Below are 16,561 nucleotides of genomic sequence, written 5' to 3'. Positions count from 1 at the left end.
GGTGACAGTAGTCAATGGTTACAGTCTTTCCAAGAAGCCTGGCTCCACATACCTCCAGTGTACTCCATTGCAAGTGACAGCAAAGACTGTTCTTGAATTATGACCAGTGTGGGCAGGTCTCTTCTGGCTCTAGCACTGTTTATTTTCAGAACTATGAGCTGGACTTTTCAGGGGTGGGGTGGGGAATTGGCCGTTTCCACCTTTCTGGGGAACAGGTCTGGAAAATTGCTTATGTCTAACGGTGTCTCCTTGGAATGTCTTGGTCACAAGCCTAGTTCTTTTTCTTTGTCTGGTAAATATTTTTGGAAAGTATTTTCTTTCAGCACTTTTCCCCCCGTAAAACCACTGAGTCGGATCCCACTCGGGATGCTGTCTGAATTGCAGTGTCCAGCCAAGATGCCACATCAGCTGGTTGCCTTTAGAGAACTTCTCTAAGCAGAGCAAGGCAATGCTGAAGGGGACGTTTTGTCAATGAAACTAGCTGCTATCTATACCCTGTCCATAGACCAAGAAGAGAAGTAGAAAAAGAGACTGCGGTTGCATAATGAAAGTAGCGATGATGACCAACAAAAAGAAAGTCATGGCCATTGTCAGAGGGAAGGGAGATGACACGTGTTAGTTCCCTCGGGTGCAGGTTGAGGCTTTCACCCCTAGAGGGCGGTCACGGCCCTCCTCAGGCCATGGCCCTTCAGTTTACTCTAGAGGTTCCCTTCACCCTTTTCATTTTTTTCTCTTCCCATGTTTTCAGAGGTTTTGCTGAATAAACTTTGTTTATGAAGAAATAACAAACAGGTTTGACAGCACAATTGTCGCTTAGCTTCGTTCCTTCTGATGGCCCTGGGAAGATCGATAAAATTTCATTGATAAAATTCTAGCCAAAAAGGAGATCTGCTTTATGGTTGGCCTGCACAGTCTGATCTCATTTTTGTCTCAAAGTCTGTACAACAACATGTTAACCTTGATTGTATCACAGTGGTAGAATTCTGGATAATTTTTCACTTTTCTGTTCTTCTGCGCTTTTTCCAGTTAGTGAGGTTGTTGATAGATTTTTTAAAATTGAATTTCTAATTTATCCTTTAAAAATGTATGTTTTATATTACATGTACATGAATATTCTTCTTAAAAAACATTTAGCATCACAGTTAAGGCCAATCCCTTTCCATTACCTCCCCACTGCAATTATAGTTTCTTCCACAGAAGTAACACCACAGTTAGCAATTTGGTCTATCTCTCTCCAAAACATTATCTAAGAATTTTCATCCATATATAATAGTGTTTTGTGTATGTTTCTGTGCCTAACATAATAGGGATATGCTGTATATGCCACTTGCTTTATTCAATCTTGGACATCATTCCACACAAATTCATATAAACATACATTATATTTTTTAAATGTTGTCACCATTTTCCTGTATAAAAATTAGTCTCATTTTCTGTAAGAAAAGTTTGGAGACTTGATACAGTACCATATTTTATGAATTGTAAGACCCGCATTTTAACATCTCTGAAATTGGGGTATGTCTTTAAATTGATGTCATCTTAAACTTGATGAAATATGGTATAAGAATGCCTTATCTTCCAGTCCCCTATCTTTATTTATTTTAGTTTTATGCACAAAAAAGTCATGCTTCCCAAGAAACCCCCATTATGTTACTTATATAGGCAGATTTATCTTCAAATTATTCCTCCAAGGAAAGCTGGGGACAGTTATCAGAAGTCTCATCTTTTAATTACAGAAACAAAGACACACTTCTTCCAGTGTTACAACTGGTAAGTGACAGAGACTGAGCCAAAAATTATTATAAAAACTGAGTCAACTTTCCAGTCTCACTTTCTCCTCTGTTGAAAGTCCAAATTCCAGCTCTGCCACTTTCTGTGTAGACTTATTTTAAAATTTAGCATTAATATATAAAAAGTCCCAACCTGATTCCTGGCACAGAATTTACTCAATAAATAGTAGCTATTAAAATCATCTTCTTCATCATCCTCATCCTCATCATTTATGTCCACTTTTCCTATCCACTTATAACAAATACATTTACATAATAAATACATTAGGTTAGAAGTTTCTGAACTAAAAAAAAGAAATTATTTACTCAAGGACCAAAATAGATTATAAATTATCTTCTGTCCCATTTTCAGGTTTGGTTACAATTTGACACTCCACCACCATCAACATGTTCTTATATTGAATTTCATGTATGCAAGTAAAATGGGGTCTATGCTTTCTGGGAATTTACAGTTGAAAATGGATCAATTAGTTGAACAGACTTGGAAAAGCATGTAAACAATACTCCCAAGCCACAGTATCTTCAATCCTTTAGATCCTTCAGATGTCAAAATCTGGAGAGAACTATTTATACCTATGAACTTGGTGAGGCTTTTGAGTAAATACATGCTTAAATATTAGTAGGTCTAAAATAAATGTACAGAAACAGCACCCAGAGAATATTCAGCCCTGTACTTTTTAAAAATGCTATGGTATTGTTATCTTTGTCTGATTTCATTAAACCAGTATTCCCCTTCATGACTATCTAAAAATATTTCAGATTTCATATTTACTAAGAATTTAAACATTAATATATTTAATATCACTCAGTTTTTTTTTTTAACCTCTAAAGGCAACCAGTGTTATCAGTTTCTTGTTTATCCTCTATATTATACATATACACGCACATTTGCATATCCGTTTTTTAATACAGTAAATGGTGATATACTGTGTTCACTGTTATGCATCTTGCTTTTTCATTTAACAGGGTCTCTTGGGACTTGTTCAAAATAAATTTGCAAAGAGGTTCTCCATCCTTTTTTATGGCTACATTGTATTTCATTGTGCACTTTAAAATAATAATAATATTTTAAACACTATCCTATTGGACACTGAGGTTGGTTCTAGCCTTTTTTCTATTACAAACATTGCTGCAGTGAGTGACTTTATACTTAGGTCATTTTTTCATACGTACAAGTTTTTTTTGATAAATTCCTGGAAATGGACGTGCTGATTCAAAAGCATGTGTTTTTGTAATTGTGATAGAAATTGCTAAACTGGCCTCATTACTGCTTGTAGTACCATCGATGTATAAGAGTAACTCTACCCACAGCTGTGCCAACCTGTATGTTATTGAACTTTTCTGTCTTTCTGTTGAATACTTTTCCTTTGCTTTGCTTTCACAGAGGTCAACAGAACTGGTTACAGTTAGATCATCGAGTTCTTGACCATGATTTGCCCAAGAAGCCAGGCCCAGCCACTCTGCACTTCGCTGTGAGGTAGGTACCTACAGATGCACCCAGCACCACCACCCACCCACCCACCCCCCTTTTTTTCTACATTTCTGGTGATCAGAGATAGAGAATAAAAAGAGAAGAGAACTATCAAAACGTTATTATGTGGATGATCCTCTTCTGGCCTGATCTGAGGACCAAGTTACCATATGTACTGTGTAGACCCTTTTCTTTGAAGATGAAGGATGGAATAACCTTCTTTTATTCCTCAAATTTAAAGTTGAAAAACAGAGGTGATATGTTTTAATATGTCTGTTTCTTGCTCAATATACTCCTAGGATTCTTATTATTTGAAATACAGTGAACATTTACTATTACATTTTATGGAAGAATAATATTTTCTAGAGACTAGGGAAATAATTAAGTTTTATACAGTTTCATACCTTAATTTGAATAGAAGATAAAATGCAAACAAATTAATGTTTATGTAAATAATTATCTTAACAGAAAAGAGGTCTGTATGTGGAGAGACTGCTGGGAATAATGCAAGGAGTGCTTGACTTGTTTTCTGTTCAGGCAAGTCATTTAACCATATGGGGCCTCAGCTATTTCCTCCTGAAATGGGTGCGTTCAACTAAATCATGGATTTCTTAACAGCCCATGATGAAAATATTTTTTTAGAATTAATCACTCACAATCTAAGATAAATAAAGTGTTATAAAAAGTAACACCCATGTTCCTGTACCTAGCTTAAGAAATAAACATTGCCAATTAATTGAGGTGAAAATCTTTTCCATACACTGACCCCTTTCCCCATATCCTGAATTTGGTGATAAATTTCATGATAATTTTTGTTTTCCTGATCTGAAGCCAAATATGATCAAATAACCTAAGGTAGTAGGTTCCTCATAAATCTAAATATATTTTCATAAAGCTAGATAAACCTAAATCACAATTCTATATTCTGAGATTATGTTAGTTTTTGGATATTATCCTATATTTTGAATACTTTGCTTTATGACACAATGGTGGAAGCTTCTTGTTTTTTAATTTGGGTTTTTTGGTTTGTTTGTTTTTTTGCTATGATTACCTGGCAAAACCCTGTCACATTCTACAAATCAACATTTTCCTCTTTTAATTCAATCTGTTCTGTGAAATTCCAAAGACTAGGACTCAGATATCCTTTTTTTTTCTAAAAAAAGGATCTTTACTTATATGAATGGATGGTGCTTATGGATTGTAACTCTTCTTTACTCTGTAAATAGTGTTGACAAACCCCAATTTGTTTTTTGTTTGTTTGTTTTATTTTTTACTACTATGAAATATAGCTTAGAATTTCTTTCTTACCGTAAGAAATCATATTTTAAAACCCAGGAAGAAGGTAGCAGCAAGTGACAATTTGTCAGAGAGCATAGCTGGTAGGGAAAAATACACAGAAATCATACAGTAAAGCATAAGAGTCTTCTGGGAAGAGTGTGACTTGAATGCTTGTGTCCTTAGAAATGAAGAAAAAGAAAAACACAAACCAGCAAGAACAGAGAAAAACGCATATTCGTTATTAAGCAGGGGTCAGAGAATAGCAAAGTTTAAATCTTGTATTTTGTAGGGGAAATGGCTCAGCATAAATGAACACATTTTTTCACAAAGAACTGCATCATCACTGTAAACATTTCAAACTGCCTTAAAGTATAGGGTGAAAAGTAAAAGTTACTCTCCACTGCCTTCCACCTTCACTTCTACCCTCAAGGGCTCCTTTTCTTAGAGCAAAATAAGAATGGTGAGTTGTTTGGCGAGTTCCTTTTTTTCACTTGGAGATCTTTCCTTGGGTATTCAAAAATGTGCTCTATTACTTTGTGCTTCCATCATTTTGCTCTCCGTCGCCTATAAACATTTAGGTTGTTTCTGATTATTTGTATTAAAATTTAGGCTTTGGTTAATATCCTTGCCCTTTCATCTTTGTGCAACCATTTAGGATTTCTGTAGCATAACTTCCTGGAGGTGAAATTGTTGGGCCCAGGCATTATGACTTCAGAGAATTTAACAAGTACCATTCACTTAGTGACTGGATTTGTGTACTATTTCTTTAACAGCTAATATTTGGTCTATTTTTGGTCCTAAAATACAAGGGGAGAAAACCCCGCCTTCCCATCTGTACTATCATTCATCCAACTGCTCTGTCTTTTCCAAGCAGGTTCTTGGAATTCTAGAGGGGCCTGGGGCTTGTTCATGAGTTTCAGCACTTTACTTAGGCACCTTATCTCAAGAGTGTCCCATAATCAACTAGGGTTATTTTTCCTCAACTACTTGAGTGTGGTTAAAACCTTATCAGTTTTTAAATTATTAACTTAATGCTTCCTCCCTACGCTATAATGAGGTCATAATAGTTGTTGTTGTTATTCCAATTAAGTACTTGTTGTTACTCCAATTTAATTAAAGAAATGAGAAAGCAAAAGCACACATCAAAGAATTAAGTGGCCCAACCCAGGTCAGTGAGTGGAACATAGTTCTTTGGAGATCTGTGATGCTCCCCAATGAAGTAAGTTGCCTCTCCAAAGAGCTCTAGTCTCCTGTTTTGAGAAAACAGAACTGTTGGTGATGCTTCTATCTGAATAGATTCTAGAGTCTTGAGTCTAGAGCCTCCAGGCTGCCTGTGTTAACTAAACTTGTAATCATTGAATAATAGAACTGGAGATAAAATGTGGCTCTGTTTTATATTTGGTCATTTTAGGAGCCTCAAGAAATACAAAGGGCCTCTTAAATATTGGGGTCACTGCCTCTTGCACCAGGAAAATATTGCTCTGTGCACATGGGGTGTCTTTTTGATGAACACTGAGCTATATGGTCTCTGAGTACTTAATGCAGGTGACAAAGAATTCCCTTCAGTGGTAGCAGATTTCAAGGAGGTGCCTCACTGTGTTATTTTTAATGCAAACAATTAGAAATATTTAAATGCCCAATAATGAAATATAGATTAAATAAGTTATGGTAGTTACACAGTGAACAATTAGCTGCTTTAATAAAGGCAATTGGATTAATAAGTATATTGCATTTCAGAGCTTCTCCAGAGGTTAGGGTGGGGCATATCTGAATCATCTGGGGAAATTTTTCAAACTCCACAGTCACTCCCCTCTGCTTCCAAACCTCCCATTACCCACATTCCTGGACAGATTCTGATAGTGTGGGAGGAAGGGGCTGGGGAAGGAGATAGGGTTCCAGAGAGACCAGTTAGGAGCTGTTGCAGTGGTGTGGGCAAGAGATGAATGGGGCAGAGCAAACTGGTAGCCCTGGAAATGGTGAAGGTGGTCTTGAGCAAATTTGTTGTGAGAATTAAGAGACATCGGGGGATACAAAATGATTTTACAAAGCATTATGTAAATATAAGAAAATAGTCATTTTTTTTAACTGTTGGGTTCATGAAAAAGGAAAATACAATCTGGTTCTGCTCACAAGGCCTCTCTCTATTGAAATGTAGCATTTATCCTGTGGCAGGCAGTGGGCTAAATATTTTAAATATTAATTGTCTCATTGAATCTTGAGCTAAGCACAGGCATCCTACAGATTTGGGGGTAAGACTTTCTCCTAGTCAATAACCAACCCCCTGGTGATACCAAACAAATACGGGTTCTCTGCCTGATGTGCATAACCACCAACCCATGACACCACTGCGGTTTCAAAGAGAGAGTTTATACACCGGATATCAGATGGCCTATGGGCCCAAAAATCTCTCTCTCAGAGTCAGAGGAGTTCAGGGTTTTTATGGATTCAAACAGAGGGAGATGGAGTTGTTACCATTACAACAGTAAGTACGCACAGGGCTAGAAGAACCACTGCGATAAAATAAGTTTACCCAGCGCTGAGACTTGCTGAGTTTCAGTAATTTCAGGTAACTGAAATAACTTTTGGCTATTCTACAATATAGGAAGAAAAAAACATCTATATAATGATTCAGTAGTCATAATCATTTGTTAATTCTTAATTCCTCGGTTGCCCAGTATGCAAAGAAACACAGGCTGCTTCCTCAAGGAGGAAAGAAGGCATTTAAGATGAAGGCACATAGCTTTCCCATCACTAGATTTAAGAATTAAACCTTTGCGTTTTCTTCGTTACAGAATCTTGAAGATCTGTGCTAAATATGTGTGTGACATCTGCATGTATAGATGAACCATACTTTATTTATGTGCTGTAATTTATTTAACCGAGTCTTTATTTCCGTGTGAGTCCAAACTCCCCCAGGTTTCTGAGGGACTTCTCCAGATTGGGGTTGTTATCTCTCTTCTGTAAATTATCTTCCACAAACATGTGGGCCTCTTCTGTAATGCAGCCCAGATGTGAGCATTGGAAAGCTGGATAGCAAGCACAGGCATTTAAATAGAAGTGCAGGGGCTTGGTGTGACCTCATGGGGAAAGCTCCCATTCTCTCGGGGGGGGGGGAGCCAGGGTGGCTCAGGCTGGTGCCACCCAGCCCCACTCGCCGCGGCCTTGGTCTTTCACCTCCTTGCTCTTCTGAATCCTCTTGCTTTTTTATTTTCCCCCTTCTCCCCTCTTCCTCTCTTCCCCTTGCCAAACTGCCTTTGCTATGCCCTAGGACTGTAACTGGGCATTCGGTGGCACCCCTGAGCATTGTCTGAGCCACTGGGGGCTGAGAAGAACTTGCTGCCATTAGTGGGGGATCCTGGTGGGAATCCTGGGGGAAGACTGCTGCCTTTCTGTCAAAGTTGCTGCAAACATGGGGCCTTTGAAGGATGGCTGAATGCCTTCTCATTGCTGCCTGGCCTGGTTTTGGAACATCAGCCCTTTAAAAAGAGTTTAACTGAAATGAAGACTCATGGCCACAACCTCTGTGTCCCCATAATTCCACCAGATTCTCTTAAAGAAAATTAGATACATGGAATACAATGCAGCAGGGTCAAAGACTGTGGTGAAGGGAGAGAAGGAAAGATGTTCCTGATATGTTTTAAGTAGATGACAAAACAGTATGCACAGCATGACTGCACTTGTGCAAAATATTTGTACAGATAGAAAAAAGTTTAGAAGGTTAACAATAGTTCATCTCTTGTAGAATGATTGTGGGAATGAATTTTATTTTCTACTTTTTGCTTATCTGTATTTTTTTTTTTTCCTACAAAGAATACATTGAGCAAACGTTTTAAAAAAATTCTTTGAATGCAAGTGGGAGGAGTGGTAAAAGGAAGAAAAGATAAAATGTTGGTGACTGGATGGCCATAAATTAATCTGAAGCTCTTAGAGAGCAGGTAATTTATGACAGATAACAAGAAGACAGGGAGGTTTGTCTCTTTGTGGAGGAATGTGATTTAAAAGCCCAGAGAAATAATGACCCCTCCTACTTTAAGCTCAGCAGAGGCTACTTGAGAGGATGTGGGGTCAGCCCGTACTCTTTGTCCACCCACCATGCCTCCGCCTGAATGCATGAGACCCCAGAGCCTGGAGAGTGACATTGGTGGTTGCCTCAGTATCCACTATGACCTCCTAAGTGTCCCAACCCATTCTGAACTTCCAGGCGTCATATAAATCACCTCCATCCTTGAGGTTCCATCCTCCTAATTCACACGGGAGTTCCAGAAAGACACGGAGTCCTTCAAAACTCATGCTTGACCCTGATTCTGGTTTCTTCCAGGATTATGTGATTCGCCGTGCCCCCTGGTCAAACAGTAGAATTGTCTGTGGGAATCCTCTGGCTCTCCTCTCCAACCTTCCGGTCCTGTCCTTGGTGGGTGTGCCTAGCGTTTCAGCAGTTTAAAGAAACTGAATAGATCCACAAATGCTCACATTACGGAACCTGTGTGTGTCTCAGGGCCATGAAGAGGGAAGCATTAGGGTGACCTCAAAAAGGCAGGAGGAAAGAATTAACATTACTGAGGGTAGAAGAAACGGTAGAATGCAGAAGGTAAAAGCTTGGCCTTGAGAGGAGGTTTTCTCCATAGCGGCATGGTAGACCTTTTGGACCAGCTAATTACGCGGCACTGTGGTGTGTGTGGTAGGATGTTTCACAGCATCCCTGGCCTCCACCCCCCAGATGCCCGTAACACCCCCTCCCCAAGTTGTGACAATCAAAAAGCTTCTGTTGCCAAATGTCCCCTAGGAGACAGACTTCTACAGTGCCGCCTCACCCCCAGTTGAGAACCACTGCTTTAGCATCATTCTTGGTTTCAAACTCCAGCTCTTCTGCTTCCTAGCTGTGCAGCTTTCGATACCCACTTGGGCTTGTTTCCTCACTTGTAAAATGGAACCAGTGGTTGTACCTACCTACTTCACCTACTTCACCCAGTATTTGGGGGATTACATGTGTTGAAAAATAGTATCTAGCACAGGATAGACCCCCAATAAATGTTAACTATTTTTATGCTGTAAATAACAGAGACTGCCTCAACCATATGTACAGTGGGTGAAAATTTTCCATAATGTGGTATGTGGCTTTTACTATGGAAGGTTTGGGACTGTCTGGCTTGGGTCTGACTCTGCACTAAGTGGAAGATCTCATTGTTCATCTTCATCATGCATCATCATTCATGCATGGCTGCTACCTCCCTCTCCAGCTTGCCTCACCTTCCTCCTCTGCTTCCTCCCTCTCAAAGCGTCTGCCCTGCTCTCCTGGTAGCAGAGTGGAGCAGGCTGTTTTCAAGCAAAGAGCCAGGCCCTTTGAATCCACATGCTCCTGACACTCATGTTGCCTAGATGAGAAGACTTTCCCAAGGGCAGCCTGTCCCAAGGCCCTTATGCTCCTGGGCCCTTCGCTAGGGTACTCAGAAAGTCACGTTGTGGGAGAGAAGAGCAAGAGGGCAGAGAGCCCTCTCTGGTCCTCCTAGCAATGCCCGGAAATTCAAAAGTGAGGAAGGGTGTTCCTAGCAGGGAAGCACAGTATAGAAGCAAAAAGTAGCTTCCTCAGGAACTCTCCAAGACTGCTCCCTCCCAGAGATAACCTCCCAGAGAATATATTGGACTCCTATAAACACTGCACAATAGCTTGGAGAAAGTGATGTGCTTGGAAAAAGTAAAATACCCTTGAATTATACTTTACTCTTCATCATGCATTATAATGTGAGAGTATGACAAAGTTTCAGGGTCATTACAAGCAATAAACAGAGATCTCCCTGCACAGAGTGTGGATTAGGATCTGATAGAAATCTACTTATGCATGTGACTGCAGTAAGGGCCTCAAATTACCCACAATGGCTGAGTGAAACCCAGAATGAGGTGTTTTAATTTAGCTCTCACTGGACGCCAGTTACACACTCAGCATTGTTCAGAATGCAAAATACTTGAGAAATCCTTGGCCAATTCACCCACTTTGAAAAATATCGCTCAGACATAGCAAAGACCCTGGAAAACAAATAAGATACACTTAATTGGGGGGTGGGGGGAAGAGTGGTAACTGGGCAGAGGAGCATTTTGTTTCAGAGTACTGAGTGACTGAGCAGCTGGGCCAAGGTCCCAGGACCAATCCATGTTGCAGCTAGGATTCAAACTCGGATCATCTGTTTCCACAGTATAGACTTATTTTGTTTTTAAAGAAACTGTTTATTTTGAAATAATTTCAGACTTACAGGACAGTTGCAAATAATAATACAAAACTTACATAGACAATTCCAACATGCCCCCCTCCCAGATATCCAGATCCATCAACTTTTAATGTTTTGCTACATTTTCCATATCATTCTGTCCATCTATCTATCCATCCATTCAGGCATCCATCTATTTATCATCTATCTATCCACAAATCTACCTATCTGCAGCATCAACTTTTGACCGTGGTGAGTAAATTCACAAGGTGAAAATCTTGACCGCCTCATTGTGAGTGACCGTTCAAAGGCCAGCCCATTCCCAGACCCCAAGAGCTCTGCTTTCTGAAACACATGTCCTGCCGCCTGGCAGGCAGGCCTGTCTCACCTCCCAGTCATCTCTGTCATGTTGTGTGCTGTGCTGTTCTGTTATCAGGAATGAGTTAAGAGGTGAACACTGTGGCCCATCAAGAAAGGGGAAAAATGCTAATGAGAAAAGTAGAGACCAAATCTCCCCTAAACAAATTCTTTTATCAAGAAATTACCGTTTGTAAACTGTGTAAGGTTTCGTTCCAAAACATACGCCTATTCAGAAAGACAAGGTTCATTATGAGGCTGAAAAATTTAACCATGGGTTTCAACTTAACAAAATCTTAGTGAAATTGCTCACATGAAGCATGCAGAAAGGAAACAAAATCCTTTTGTAAGAAGGTATGAAACAAAAGGTCTTTATTTTAGGGGTCTGAGATAGTCTGTTTCATTTCATTCAGAGGCCCAAGATTTTGTTTTCAGTTCAGGGAATGTGTTGATAGGTATACCTGGGGAGCCATAGCATACTTTTCATACACTCCATAAATATGAAATTATTACAGTGTCCCCTTGAAGGAGAGATGGGATCTTGGAGTCAGAGAACAGGTAATTGGATGCCAATGCAGAAAGGCAAAAGGCACCAGAGTGGGTTGCCAGAAAGGAGTGGGAAATAAGATAGGGACCTGTTTACTGGAACTAGGATATAGCTGGGCACCCTAAATTCAGAAACAAGGTGAACCCAGTTTCTAGTATAAAAGCATCTGTTCTGAGTTGGGTGGACCACAGATTGATTTGGTGCTGAGCCACCCAGTTCCCTGTGAGTGGTTCCTTATATTCTCTGAGACCAGCAAGAGTATTGGTCTGGCCCTGAAATGCCCGTCCTGTCTTCATTACTTGGTGAACTCATGCATTCTTTAAGACTCAGTTCAAATGTCCCCTCTCCTGTGACACTTAATCTTATGGATTTCAGCTTGATAACATGCTCCCTCTTGATTCATAAGCCAAGTTACTCCCATGGGCTTCGGTGGCATCATGTCCCTGTTATATTTCATTGTGATTATTATTGTGGGAAAGCATTATATCATATTGGTTTGGAATGTGAACTTAGAAATTAGAGAGACTTTTGTTTGATTCATGGCACCACCCCTTCCTGGCTATGTGACCTGGAGAAGGTGACTTAACATCTCTTTGTCTCAGTTTTCTCATCTGTAAAATGGGTTTATAATTTTGTACCTACTGTATCTGGTAGTACTGAAGATTAAATTAAATGATGCATGTCAAGCATTTTGTATTGTCCCAAGCACATAGGAAATTCTCTATTAATTTGGGGTCTTTGGTTGCAAGCAACAGAAATTTATTGTGGTTAACATAAGCAGAATTGAAGGGAAACTGAGCTAATAAGGCCTCAGAAAAGAAAGGAATCAGGGCTTCTGCAGGGATCTAGGGGGCAGAAAGTAATGATATTTGTATAAAAAATTTTAATTCCAGAGGAAAGGAATCTGACTGGTCTAGCTTGGGTTACATGCCCAGGCCTTGGATAGTCAGCTGTAGACAAATAGAGGAATGTGCTTCTGCCAACCCCCAGAGGCCACACCTGGCTGGCTTCACTCATGTCCATCCAGTCTGGGACCCTGAAGACTTTTGCATATGTTACTCCTGTGGTGCACCCCTGTAGCTTTATTTATTGAATAACACAATCACTAAATCAAAAAAAAAAAAAAAAAGTTTCGGAGATTGTACCGGTTTGGATGTATTGTGGCCCCCAAAATGCCATTATCTTTGATGCATTCTTGTGGAGCAGATGTATTAGTGTTGATTAGGTCGGAGCCTTTGGATTAGGTTGTTCCCATGGATATGTGACCCACCCAAATGTAGGTGATAACTCTGATTAGATAGTTTCCATGGAAGTGTGGCCCCACCCATTCAACATGGGCCTTGATTAGTTTGCTAGAGCCCTATGTAAGAGCACAGACAGAAGGAACTCAGTGCTGCAGCTGAGACACACATTTTGAAGACGGCTATTGGAAGGTGACACTGACATTTTGGAGAACACCATTTTGGGAAATGCAACCTGGGAGCATGCAGACACTAGCAACGTGCCTTCTGGGCTAACAGAGGTTTTCTGGATGCCAGTGGCCTTTCTCCAGTGAAGAAATGTTGATGCCTTACCTTGGACACTTTATGGCCTTAAGACTGTAACTTTGTAACCAAATAAACCCCCTTTATAAAAGCAAATCCATTTCTTGTGTTTTGCAAAACAGTAGCATTAGCAAACCGGAACAGAGTTGGTGGGGAAAATTTGAATTAGGACTGGAATTTAAATAATATTAAGGAATTACTGTTAACTTTGTTGGTATGAAAATTCATTGTGATGATGTTTTCAAAACAATAACTTTTTAAAAAGGTGTTTCTTACATCATTCCAAGATCTGTCACCTTATATTTTTTTATCTACTAGTTCTGGTTCTGCTTTTTGAAGCAAATCTACTTCCACATATGTTAACATTTTGGTGAATATTGTAGTAGTCATATTTCTCTGCTTATTTTTAACATGGTTGAGATGCACATAATTATCAAGGGCTTAACTTCTCAGGGTTGATTGAATTAAGCAGGAGAGGCAGCCCAGGAGTAGGGTCTGGGTAAGAGCATCATCTCTGGAGTCAGAAGACCCAAATCAAGACTTAGCCCTGACATGTAGACAGATCTTTAAAACTCAGTTTTTGCTTCTGTAAAATGGGGGTAATGAGGATTGTTGTGAGAATTAAATGACACAACACATGGAAAGTGCTTAGCACATTGCCCAGCACATGAGAGTTCAGTCCATGTTATCTGGGATACTGCTACTGCTCTTGTAGCCTACCGACTAGAAACATTCTCATGTCATCTTAGTTCACAAGGATTAAAATACATGGGGAAACAAAGGAAGCAGGAAACCTGGTGGAACTGGAAGTCCTTCAGGATGTAAGGCAACCTGAGGAACACGTGTCATCTCAGCCATACTGCAGCTGACCTCTGGCCCTCCTGGCTTTGGTGTCCACCAGCACTGTCTTGCCTGCTCTCTGCCACATCACCTCCTGATGTTGACTCTTGTCCCTCTCCTTTATGGCTTCTGCTACCTCATGGCTTCTGCTCAGTGCCTGTCTCTTCCTCTAAGGTTTCCGTCTTGACCTGTCTCTCAGTCACTGTAAAAGACCATATGCAACTGGTTTTCCTATTCACGATCCAATATAAGGAGCCTCTGCTGGGTGGAGCCCTTTTCTTTCCCGGCCATCTCATGGGCTGCTGGCTGCTGACTGGCTGCCTTTGTGTCAGGAGGCTACCCGGGTCCATCCAACAGGCGCCAGGGGGGAAGAAACTAAACTGATGGGAGAATACCCAGACTACATCAAATTCTGCCTTGGTGAAGGCCAAATCGTGAATGTGTTTCACATTACCTCAAAAAGACAGTTTACCTACAATATTTTCCCCACCTCGATTGTAATTCTATAGAATCTCACTTCATCCTAACATTCAAATATGGTTCAAGTTACATTATGTCCTTTAAGCCTTTTTAATATAATGCAGGGTTGGTCAAGCCTCAATAGTTTCAGAATTTCTTGAATATTTACCACCTGTCTCACACTGCACTGGGAACATCATAGATAATATCTCATTTAAATTGCAGAACAGCCCTACTAAGTAAGCATTATTATCCTCATTTTCTAGATAAGGGATCTTGAAATCAGAAAGCTTAAGTAACTTCCCCCAGTACACACAGCTCTTAATTCCAAAAAAGAGTTTTATTAACAATTGTTAATGTTTATTAAGTGCTTTACATATATTGCTAATCTAATCCTTCGCAAACCTTACAAAGTAAGTACAAACATGACATCTATTTTAGAAAAGAAACAAAGAAATTAAGTAACTTGCCCAAGGCCGTGCAGATAATAAATGTTGGAGGTGGGACTCCAGATTCTAAATCTTTCTGATTCCAAAGCCTATCTTTTCCCCCAACTCCCCACTTTTCTCTTTTCCCTTAGTACTTAACTTTTTCTTCTCACAAACCTAACATTCCTCCGTCTTCATTAATCCCACTTAGTAAACCCTTGTAAGTAAAAATATAAAGGATTTATTATGCTGTTTCTGGAACTTCCCTTGATGATTCAGTGTTGGGGTGGAGTTTTTAGAATTTTACCATCTCAGTGATACTATCATTCATGGACTTTTTGAACTGTATTTTTATTTATCAGATGTCCCATCCTTGTTGAAGGAAAATTTTTACAAAAACAGCAAGAGCCCAAGGCCTATCATGATTTTGCAGAACTCCTGATGGGTGCACCTTGCCACTTTAACCCTGGTTTATCTTGACTCCAATTTGAAAACAAGTTCTCTTTCAGGGAAGCTGTGAGCTGTGTTGAGGCATTCTGCTGCTTCATGCATTATTCATCAAGCAAGGCTCTAGCCCTGAAGGAACACATCTGGACCACAGCTTGCCCATTCACCCACCAGACATCACTTGCCTTTACAGATGAGCTTCATTATTATGGGATCATGAAAATAGATGTTAGACTCAGCCCCCACCACCACAACTGTGGGACTGCCCAGAGCATCCAATGAGAGGGAGCTGCCACTAGTGGTCTCACAAATTGAACAAGCAAAGGCCCAGGACAGGAGAGCTGGGAGAAAGGCCCAAAATACACTGATTTGCATGAGAAAAGACCAAGATTGAGTACTACTGATTGAGCTTGGCTTCATTCCAAGGGAAAGCCTGGTGCCTGGAAGTATGAAAGAAGAAGGAGGGTGCAGTTGAAACTCGCTTGGTGTCTGGGGGCGAGAGGTAGGCTATAGTGTCTTCAAAGCCATCCAGAGTCTGAAAACCACTGAACAGCCAGCATTTCTCAGGGTTCAGTTACATGGTGCTTACTCAGCAGACTGCAGCTTTCAACTCTCTGGGCTCACCTGGGCTTCCTTTTGAAGCTGTCTGCGGTCCTGTGGGCACCCAGAACTTGTATCAGACGATGAGCAACAAAAATAAATCTGTGTTTGCAGTTGAAACCCATTTTGGTCGCTCTTCATTTCATCTTCTGACAGACAAAGACATTTCCATAAGAGATTTTACCCACATGTATATGTGCACATATATGTACAAACGTGTGTGTGTTGTAGATTTTCTTTTTTAAATCTAGTTCCTCAAAATTCTGTCTCCACTTTTGGGGAACACTAAGGAAAGTAAATCATGCTGAGAGAAGTAAATCTGAAGACGCAAACCTCTGTACTGTTTTTCAGGTTTTACATTGAAAGCATATCGTTTTTAAAGGATAAAACCACCATGGAGCTGTTTTTCCTGAATGCAAAGTCCTGTGTGTACAAGGTAAGATGCATATTTGTTACGTTCATTGAATGACTCCAGAGGAACTGGAATTGTAGGGGGAAACAATTTTGCCTGTGTTTTCATTTTCAAACTGAGAACAAAAGCCATAGTCTTTTCCTCTGATTGTTTCTACCCTTCCCAAATTCTGATTAGGGAAGGCATCT

The 16,561-nt window shown here is 40.1% G+C and overlaps 1 protein-coding gene across 2 annotated transcripts in view; it reads left to right on the top strand.

Moving 5' to 3' along the window:
- FRMD4B (FERM domain containing 4B) overlaps positions 1–16,561 on the top strand; it is a 338,099-nt gene that overhangs the window by 203,159 nt on the left and 118,379 nt on the right. For both annotated transcript variants that reach the window (XM_037800162.1, XM_037800153.1), the window contains 2 exons: positions 3,175–3,267; positions 16,313–16,397. In XM_037800162.1, the coding sequence (XP_037656090.1) occupies positions 3,175–3,267; positions 16,313–16,397 (178 nt within the window). The remainder of the gene's footprint in view (positions 1–3,174; positions 3,268–16,312; positions 16,398–16,561) is intronic.

This window comes from Choloepus didactylus, chromosome 1, assembly GCF_015220235.1.
Source record: "Choloepus didactylus isolate mChoDid1 chromosome 1, mChoDid1.pri, whole genome shotgun sequence".
Classification (NCBI taxonomy): domain Eukaryota; kingdom Metazoa; phylum Chordata; class Mammalia; order Pilosa; family Megalonychidae; genus Choloepus; species Choloepus didactylus.
The sequence above is the reverse complement of the archived record's forward strand: the minus strand, read 5'-3'. Positions and strand labels throughout refer to the sequence as shown.